Source organism: Strongylocentrotus purpuratus, unplaced genomic scaffold, assembly GCF_000002235.5.
Source record: "Strongylocentrotus purpuratus isolate Spur 01 unplaced genomic scaffold, Spur_5.0 spur5_scaffold_2, whole genome shotgun sequence".
Classification (NCBI taxonomy): domain Eukaryota; kingdom Metazoa; phylum Echinodermata; class Echinoidea; order Camarodonta; family Strongylocentrotidae; genus Strongylocentrotus; species Strongylocentrotus purpuratus.
Genome location: NW_022145605.1, coordinates 40,561,798 through 40,571,992, shown reverse-complemented (window position 1 = coordinate 40,571,992; position 10,195 = coordinate 40,561,798). Strand labels below are relative to the sequence as shown.

The window sequence follows — 10,195 nt, the reverse complement described above, 5'->3', positions numbered from 1 at the left end:
GGAAAAACATAGTCTTGCAGTTCAGACACTCCTTTACACATTACGATTGAAAAGAGTTTGTGTCTGCAAACCCTCTCTTCCTTCCTTTGCTCCGTAACGTTTGTACGTAATCTATTTATAGACCACTGCGTCATCATTGGACCTGACTTGCAAATACAGAAAAGGAAGCATTATTATGTTTGCGAGGGTATAAATAGGGGCAGATACATCAGCCGCCTGACAGTACACAGAGTATACTCTTCCGTGTATATAGTTGTACCATACTCTCCGTCGGGTCATTCTATTAATTACTGAATTATAATATAGCAACATGGCGCTTGTTGAGTTGCTTGGAGAAAAATTACAAGGGGCGGGTGGAGTCGAGATAGAGACATCAAGCCTCTGTGGATCTGGCAAATACGTAGGCCTCTATTTTTCGGCTCACTGGTGCCCCCCTTGCCGAATGTTCACTCCAGAGTTGGCTGAGTTTTACGACGAGTTCACCAAGAAGGATGGGAACCAGGGCAAGCTGGAGATTGTCTTCGTGAGCTCAGATCAGAATGCAGACCAGTTCAAAGATTACTTCAAGGATATGCCATGGAAATGCCTTCCCTTTGCTGACCGGGATAGAAAGGTAAATAGTGATTATGCGTTAATGTTTGCTGCCTAACGCTAAAGCCAGGATAATAGTATCCAAAGTCTTTGGGAAGCGATTATTGATTATGACGGCTAATTATGATTGCCAGTAACGCCTTCATCCGCTTTATACAACGCAATCGCAAAGACTTCAACATTCTATCTATCTATCTAAGTATCTTCTCCCGGTTCGGAGGTTGATTGCAACATCCCTCCATTTCACTGTATCTTCTGCCATTCTGGTGCACTCTTGCAGTTTTAGTCCACTCCAGTTCTTGCCATTCTCTTCCCAGTTGATTCTAGGTCTCCCTCTAGCCTCTACTTCCTTCCACTCTTCCTTCCAATACATCCTTTAAAGGCCCACTGCACTACCGGTAGCTACTTGCGCCCTCTATATAACAAACAATGCCTAATCGGTGACCATTAGTCCCCATGATCCTCTTTTTCTTATGTTAACTCAGAGCTGAGTTGATGAGATAACCACCCGTCCAGTGACCTTGCAGAGCGGTCTAATCCCTCCTGTAAACTACGGCAGATAAGCTTTAAGAGGCTTTGGTGCCTTTCAACTTCTACATTGGGCAATTTCAATAGCCTTATTTGGGAAAGAAAACGAACATTACAATGAAATATTACATAATCCGAGCATGGTCTCTATGATATAGATTATGGATAGGCAAAAGGAGGCTGTTGGCCGGAATTGCCTTTGAGTTGATATTGTGAAGATCTTTACGATACGTAATACCATACAGCTAGTAAAGCTGAATATTATACTCTCTAAACACTCGCGATGTTAAAAAATTGAACCCTCAAAACGCATACAGGGTTGTAATTTTATTCAACAATATCATTGCTATTATACTAGTAGTTTTGCCCCACTGTTTTTTTTTTTAGCTTACTATTAAAACAGGCATCCTCGATATCAAGGGATCGAGCCAAAACCTTTTTTTTTCAATATAAAAATGAAAATAAAAAAAACACCCTGGAAAATGGAACGACAATCCTTTACTGTCGGTGCATATACAGCGTATAGCTCAGACTGATCGAGTAAACAGATATGCTCCACGAAGTGTGGCTCAGATATGCTTTACGTGTTATACAATAACAATCCCATCCTCGATCAAACAGGCCTTGACCTTGCCATATGCAATACACACCACGTACTGAAAAGCTGTATGGCTTGCGTCCTCAAAATGAATTCCATTTTCATTCAAACACGGCCTATATGCATTGACTATATTATAACATCGCATGCTGTACCAAGGAAAAACTCCTTGACTGTACATTGTCATTGATGTGGATTCATGATAAATATCCATGCAAGCTTAGATTCAATGTGAAATTAAATTTAGCCTATCATAATGTAAGCATATCAAAATACATAAACATAGTTATTTTTATAAATAAAAAAACCCAGCATATAAACTCTTAACAAATGCAACAATAACAATAACATCATCAACAACAACAACCACAAAACACTAAGGCATATACAAGTGCATATATTATATAGCAGCATAGTGCATTATGTACGTAGCTTTACTGTTGGATGTGATGGGGCCATAATTATAATTTCCCTAGTCGTTGTAATGTATGAATAGGGACTTTTAGATTTGCACGAAGACAATGTGAATTGCTACGATCGACGTCCTTTTAATCACTCCCTTGACATCACACGTACATATCAGTCCACGCAAATATAAAAGTCCATAATGCCTTATATACGAGAACGTATTAGCAGTTGCCGCATTTTCAATACAATACGGGCGGATATGAAATATAATCTTGTGGTTATACACACCTCAACGATTGCCATTCAGTTTTTTTCATGCATATTTTATGCCCTAGTGTTTATCAGACTGACTACATATCGTGTGCGCGTGCTTGTATGTGTGTGTCCTCGTTTGTGTGTGTGTGTGTGTGTGTGTTTTTTTTTTTTTTTTTTTGGGGGGGGGGGGGAATAGTTCCGTCTTAATTTATCAGTTTTAACCTCAACAGAGCGGGTTATGATTGCATAGCTTCATGCATTATCAAGTTAATCATTCGATGACTATTGATTCGTCGGTAGGCCGAGAGGCTGTTAATCCAAAATACATATATGGAGTATTGAAGTACAGCAGAAATAAGAATACAGAAGGTATGCCTCGTCGTATTATTATGATTATCATAATGTAACCAAATTCATATTTGGTGTCTCTATACGAATTATTTCATTCACCTGTATAATAATTGTATTTCAATAATCAGAATGTAAACTATACGTATTGATAGGAACGGCAAGCAATATTGTTTGTCCCATTTAGCAACAACTATATGCAATTTGAATTCTGACTATTTAGATACATTTTGTTCGTAGCAGGTAACTTAAATGATTCTTATATCGAGGCGCTTCTTAAAAGCATATATATGCATAAACTTGGTTACATTAATGGCCTATTATTCCTAATGCGCATGCGTTCAATAATACTTAAGTGCTTCATTGTCCGTATATGGAAATTCTTCTCATTTACAACCGATATACATGTTGAATATCCGTAAATAACCAACAAAATAAACAGCAAAACAATGAAGAACAAGCGGGACATAAAGACAAATATATACAAGTATACATATATACGTTAATGATGTTTATGGAATCCAAATAGCCTATTACAGAATGAATGTGAACTGAAGATGAAAATCGAGATGAATATAAATTATTATCAACATATTCCCACAATATTCCAGAACATGGTCTCATTCTCATAAGAAAACATTATACACGGTGGACCGGGGTGCGTGGATTGGAGTGCGTCATTGCTCTTACGTAATGCAATCTAGAAATATCAAATATTATGATCAGATAAACATGATGATTCATGGTTGAGGTTGCGGATACGATCTTTAAACATTCACACACCCTGGCTTGAACGCTCTATCACGTCAAGCAATCATTATAGTTATGCAATATACAAACTTTGTTTCGAAGCATACATTAAAGGCATCGTTTAACAATGTTAAATCTGGAATACATTGCCCTGTTATCAGTGTCTGTGATATCACAGACACTGATAACAGGGCAATGTATAATAGTGTAATATTGAAGCCCTAACAAAATTGCGCTTGAAGAAGATCATGAAGTGCCTCAAAAAAAGTAAAAATCTTTGAATAACCGGTTTTACCATACTCATTTCCCCCAATAGACCGTAGTGTTATGAAAACTGTTAGGCAAACGCAAAATGAAATAGCGATTTTCAAATCATAAATATTTTGATAATCAGACAGGCGATCGGCTTGTAAAAGCCATGGGATTCCTAAATGACATAAAGGTTTATAATTATGATTGCAGCATGAGCTAAATCAATGATTTTGTTTAAGGATCTGCGAAAAAGTTACCGAATCCCTTTAAGTATCTGGTGATAACTATATATGAAGACGCACCAACACGATTGCGAAGACTTTCGAGAAATCAATCCTAGGCGATGTCAATATCCGTGTTTGTCACCTATTGAAATGTGCACCAATTCCAGTGACGTATTACGTAAACCGAACTTCTTAGTATCTTAGTAGGTCCATGGTCTAATTAATACGGTCTTGAAATAACCTTTAATAGATTTCATGAAAGTATTCGCAATCAAGCTTAATGACATGTTCTTCGATTTCTATGGCACTTGTGTAATTGAGTGTTACCATTTGAGATGATATTCGGGCCGGTGGGGAATGTTAACGTTAGTATTGAAATGAAATATTCTCGAAACATTGACAATTTACCACTTTACCCCCCCCCCCCCTCCATGCAACTCCTGCAGATCATCCCAATCTAACCTGATTATTGTCTGCTTTTCTTTCTTACCATGCAGGGAGCGGTGACTACGAAGTTTGGTGTGAGAGGAATCCCGACGCTCATCATACTCGACAGCGAGAGCGGCGAGATCGTCTGCAAGGACGCCAGGGGCCACGTGGGAAGCGACCCCGACGGTGCCAAGTTTCCCTGGAAGAACTAGACTCACTCTCTCAACCGTGAGCGCCACGCTCCCAATCATCACCTCATTAAGCATGTCGATGACAGGGTGCCATTTGTAAAGTCTAATGATAACAATTACCATGGTAGCGCCTCCTCTCTGACGATTATTTTTTGTTCTTCTTCTCAAAATTGTGTTAAATACGATGGCAACTATTTTCGAAAAAACATCTCAAGGGCAATTTTAATACTCTATTTCATGTCCTGTACAATTACATTGATATTACGTAATACATGCGACATTGTCAATGTTCGTACTGTTCAATATGTGACGCACAAGGCGGTTGAAATTACCTTGGGTTGATTTCTCGAAAGCATTTGCTACCGTGTTTTTATATCAATTTTGTTTATTAGACCCGGGGTTGTTTCACAAAGATCCTAAGTTGAACTGATCTCTAAGTTGGACTTAAAACTTATGGAAAGCCGTTAGCATCTATGGAAATATTTTGTAAAAGTTATTTTAAAAGGCATAGAATGTTGATTCAAATGATTTATATTTCAAGGAGATTTCACGTTCTTGATGTGGAATTCATAAAAAGTCTAAAACATTTTTTGCTTTTGAATATATTTTATTTTAAGTCTACAAATGGCTTTCCATAATATTTAAGTCTAACTTAGAGTTAATTTCGACTTAGAATCTTTGTGAAACACCCCCCCCCCCCTGGTCGCAAAGACAATCAACTCAAAGGCAATTGCAATGTATCCAAATGTATATCCACATAGAAATCATGTTACATGTATAGGATAACGCAATGTGTCATATATTACGCACATCACATTACAGAAGATGACAGACAAGGCTATTGAAACATCCGTAGGTCAATTATTCGACAGTCTTTGCGAATGTGATATGTTTCTGTTTAAAAAGGGAATGTACTATCGCAAAGAATTTCGTAAAATCACCCCCAAGACAATTTCAACTGCCTTGTATCTCACCCTTTCGAATTGTGCGACCATTATTGTGCGACCATTATTGTGCGACCATTTTGTAGAACGAAATATTTGAGAAATACTCTCACAGGTGGGGGCTATGTTAAATAGATGAACGTATTTTGTTTGATTGTTTTTCCGTGAATATAGTTAATCTATCGGATAATCTGTTTCTTAGACTAAAGATCTTAGCTTCAAACTGTTACATTTTATCATTTTATCATTATGCTGCATTATTGTAGAGCGCTTAGAGACTCCTGACAAAGTAAGTGTTAGGTGCTATAATTATAAGCACTGTAATTATTATTATTATTATTCCTAGACCGTAGACGAGACTATACACTAAATGGTGTTGTTTTGTAGTTTGCCTTTGCCCAGTGAGACAAAATCGTGAAAATTAATGATCTGGAATAAATTGAACAAATACAATGAATTTGCTGTTTTTATATGGATGATAATATTATGCGTTTGGATACTTGAACAGTGACTTTGCTGTTTTTATATAGATGTTAAAAGTTTTATGAATACGTGATAACAGTGACTTTGCTGTTTTTTTATATGGATGTTTAAAGTCCATTTACGCTTTAGTTCACACGTAGTCGCTTCCCTCCCGGATTGGGATTATAGGGAACATTAATTAAATTCAATAATTCATCAATATGCTGACATGCTGAATGTTAATTGAACCATCAAGGCTTGGTAACATATTTCAATCGCGTTTTGTCTAAAATGTGCAAGGGGGAAACCCGAATGATGAAGATATTGTTGTGTGAAGCTATTCGAGTGAAACCTTTGTATTGGAAATATGCCTAAAAGTGTGATTCATGCATGGGATACATAGATATACAGGGGTAGTGTTATCTAATGGAGAGTTATATAAGGAAACATGATCACCTCATCATAATTGTGAAAAGACAATTGAGAATGAAACTAGACCCACTAACTAGGACAAAGGGGGTGTTTCACAAAGACTAAGATGGACTTATAAGTTTGACTTGAAATATGGCAGGGCATTCATGCCACTAGTTCCTCTAACCATTTCAGGCATTGGTTTCTCAAGGGACGTTCAAATCGTGGTCACAAATAATGTACAGAATTAACATTTTTTGATAGATCATTATTAAAATATATTATCTACAGATCATAATTGAGAGACCAATGGTGAGAGCAACCAGTGGCATGAATGGCCTGCCATAGTTAAGTCAATCTTAGTCTTTGTGAAACACCCCCATGGACTGATACCACCATCAAGCAGTGGATGGACATGTCATTTGAGCAGCTATTAACTAGAGAAGCTAAAGATCGGAAGTTAAGGAGAACCTGTGTCTCAATCAAGGTCATTTCATTGTTGGCCCAACAGTGTTGTCAAAATAGATAGTGTTGTCTTTCGTATCCGGACAAAATATAATCAGATTAGTTGTCCGGTGACATTGTCTTTGGGATGGGTTTTCCGGGGGATACTTGTCCGAGGGTGGTAGACAAGGGGGAGGGCGGGTGGGCTGTTCTTATATCGTTGTCTTTCATCGTTATGGCAATGGGTTTGCTTTAGAAATAAAGGTATAGAAATATATAGATATGTAAATGTTCTTATTTCGTTTGATACATCTATACAATTCTTGAAATGATATTTTTGTGAATCTTTTTTGCGTGTGCTGAAATCTTGTGGAATTTTGTCATGACAATATTAGAACTTTCATTCATTTCTTATCAAGAATATATTTTTCATGGAGTTTCATATAAAGTTTATCCTTGGTATGGTCGACTGCCTCTCCGTTACGGCAAGTAGATATTATTCTAACATTATTTCAATCTACAATGTAGATACTGTTTTGTCTCTTTCTTTTTTGTTTTGTACGTAATAAACAGAGTCTTTTCATACAGAAGGGCTATCATGCGTTGAACTTGCTTTATGTGGAAGAGAGGAGAAAGCGCATTATAACAAGCTAAAGAACGATGTAGACAAGACAATATACACAAGGGAATAAGATATGTATGGGAACACTGGAGAGAAAAGGAAAAGAATACAAGAGGGAGAGACAGAGTGAAGCGAAGTAGTAGTAGAAGCAAAAGAAGAAGAGGAAGATGGAGAAGGAGAAGGAGAAGGAGGAGAAGGAGGAGAAGGAGGAGAAGGAGGAGAAGGAGGAGAAGGAGGAGGAGGAGAAGGAGGAGGAGGAGGAGAAGGAGAAGGAGGAGGAGGAGGAGAAGGAGAAGAAGGAGGAAGAGGAGGAGGAGAACGAGAAGAAGAAGGAGGAGAAGGAGCAGAAGGAGCAGAAGGAGGAAGAGGAGGAGGAGGAGAAGGAGGAGAAGGAGAAGAAGAAGAAGGAGAAGAAAGAGAAGAAGGAGAAGGAGAAAAGGGAGAAGGAGAAGTAGAAGAAGAAGAAGAAGAAGAAGAAGAAGAAGAAGAAGAAGAAGAAGGAAAGAAGAAGAAGAAGAAAAAGGAGAAAGAGAAGGAGAAGAAGGAGAAGAAGAAGAAGAAGAATAATAATAGAGAGAGAGAGAGAGAGAGAGAGAGAGAGAGAGAGAGAGAGAGAGAGAGAGAGAGAGAAGGGGATAACACTTAAACAGGAATCGGATATTACATATTAAGTATGTTAGCCATCTTCCATCTCATTTAAATAATTTTCATATAATGGCGAGTAAAACAAATGCAATCATTATATGCTCACTCCCCTTCATCCTCCTCGTGTGACAACTTAAAAAATAAATGATTCTCATTGATCTCGTACTTGAAAGTGATTTATCAGTAGTTATTTTAATTTACATGCTATGAAATAATAATGCCAATAATAACATTAGAAACCATAGTATATATACCATACACACATCATCATTCACATATTGTAGGCAGCTATGTTTTCATTTCAAAGAATCATAATAATTATAACATGAAATTAAAAGAAAAAACAACAGAAAACAACTGTTAAAACTTGAAAAAATAAACTGTACGCAAAGTAAAATAACTCCAGAAATTAATACGCTCCCGATAAATATTGCAAACATAACCAATCTAGCATTGCTGTCCAGACGATGTTATCTTACAATTTCAAAATTCATGATTCCTCTGTGAAGAAAATATGCGTATCCTGTCCCATTCTGATCATATCGATCACAACCATTGGTTTAGAATAGTTTAGTGGTTACTCTACTTTCGTTAGACCATTAATGAGCTGAATCAACCAGTCTTTTCTACCCAGAGACAAGGTAATTGGAGAGCAGACTAAGCTATTTTCGTCACGTATGTCACTGACGACACCTCATATTATGTTAATAGGGACTTTTAGATTCACACAAAGACAATAGGTCTATGCTACGATCGACGCAAATCTGAAAGTCCCTATTGTTGAAGTGGCCCAAACATGTATGCAGCCCTTGTAACTGCAATGAAAAGTTTCCATATCAAATACATTTTTGAGTTGATTGGATTAAGTACACCTGAAGATTGTTTTAATTTACAAGCCCAATGCTAGAATTTGGGATACTGATTTTGAATACCGAAGGAATGAGGAAGGACTGAAGAAGGACTAAAATTTAAATGCAAAATCCAAACCCACCTCTTAGCATAAAACATGCCACAAATAAACCCAACAGGAAAGAAATAAAACATATAAATGGAAGGCAGATAATATATGCATAAAATTATGGAACATTCTATCATAAAGTACAAATAATATATATTAAAAGATTTAACTAAGAATTACAGTGAATGTAAAAATAAAGAAAACTAATTTTGTTGAAGCCAATGTTGCATTACACCACGAAACCAAGTTTTAAAAAGCAATGTAACAATAACAAAAATAGCAGTTATGAATAAGAAGTAATTGCGGCAATGGGATAGGTACTCTTATGTGCTTGTGCAAAGAAAACAAAAATGTTGACTAGTTCTTAATTCTTGCATGAAATATTCTCACCATCTTAATGATTTTAGATTCATTCTTATTTACTCATAGCCCTTTTTAAAACCCAAATGTGATTTAAATTCCAATGCAGGCTAAGAAAATGTAAAACCAGAGACAAAACCTGTTAGAGAGAGACTTTTTGGCTGCAAGAAACTTTTGCCAAATGCAACATTTCAGTTACATGAGTTATCTACATGTATTTTGAAGCATAAACCCAAAATATAGAACAAATTGACAAAAGTTTCTTACACAAAAAAGTTTATATTCTTACAGCATATACAGTGAAACCCCATCTAACTAGGATACAACTACCCCCAAAACTGGTAACATGATCACTGGTAACATGATCACTATACACATGTGGCCTTTATAAAGGTATGCTGTCCTCTAAGGCAGGTTTGACCATAGGTCTATGGTTTGACTGTAGTTAACAAAGTGCCACACCAGCTAACAATGTTGCATGCAGGCAAAGTTACTTGAGAAGATTGCTACTACAGGTATATGAGCTAAAAAGTCAATATAACAGACATGTTGTGATCATAACAGGAAATGTTCTTTGAGCATACATGTATGGTGAAACCATGCAGTGCATACATCATGTGAAATGTTTGAGAATAAAGTTGAGAAAATGTCATATTCTACTAAAAATGTGTAATTTGTGTAATCAGCATGATAGAATACACATTTCATGAAACCACATGAAACTTACACAATGATACATACCGGTATATGAGAAGGCTCCAGTAGTTAATACCAT

At 36.8% G+C, this 10,195-nt stretch overlaps 1 protein-coding gene across 1 annotated transcript; it reads left to right on the top strand.

The window, feature by feature from the left end:
- The first annotated feature begins 177 nt into the window (after positions 1 to 177).
- LOC575695 (tryparedoxin) lies at positions 178 to 5,975 on the top strand. The gene is made up of 2 exons (XM_776081.5): positions 178 to 613; positions 4,452 to 5,975. The coding sequence occupies exons 1-2, from the start codon at positions 311 to 313 to the stop codon at positions 4,593 to 4,595; spliced, it is 447 nt and encodes a 148-aa protein (XP_781174.1). The 5' UTR covers positions 178 to 310; the 3' UTR covers positions 4,596 to 5,975.
- Positions 5,976 to 10,195: the final 4,220 nt, after the last annotated feature.

Bases quoted from the DNA above. Each gene is read 5' to 3' on its own strand.
- LOC575695 (XM_776081.5), top strand. From the start codon at position 311: ATGGCGCTTGTTGAGTTGCTTGGAGAAAAATTACAAGGGGCGGGTGGA. The intron at 614-4,451 runs GTAAATAGTGAT...CTTACCATGCAG, and splicing joins TTGCTGACCGGGATAGAAAG to GGAGCGGTGACTACGAAGTT.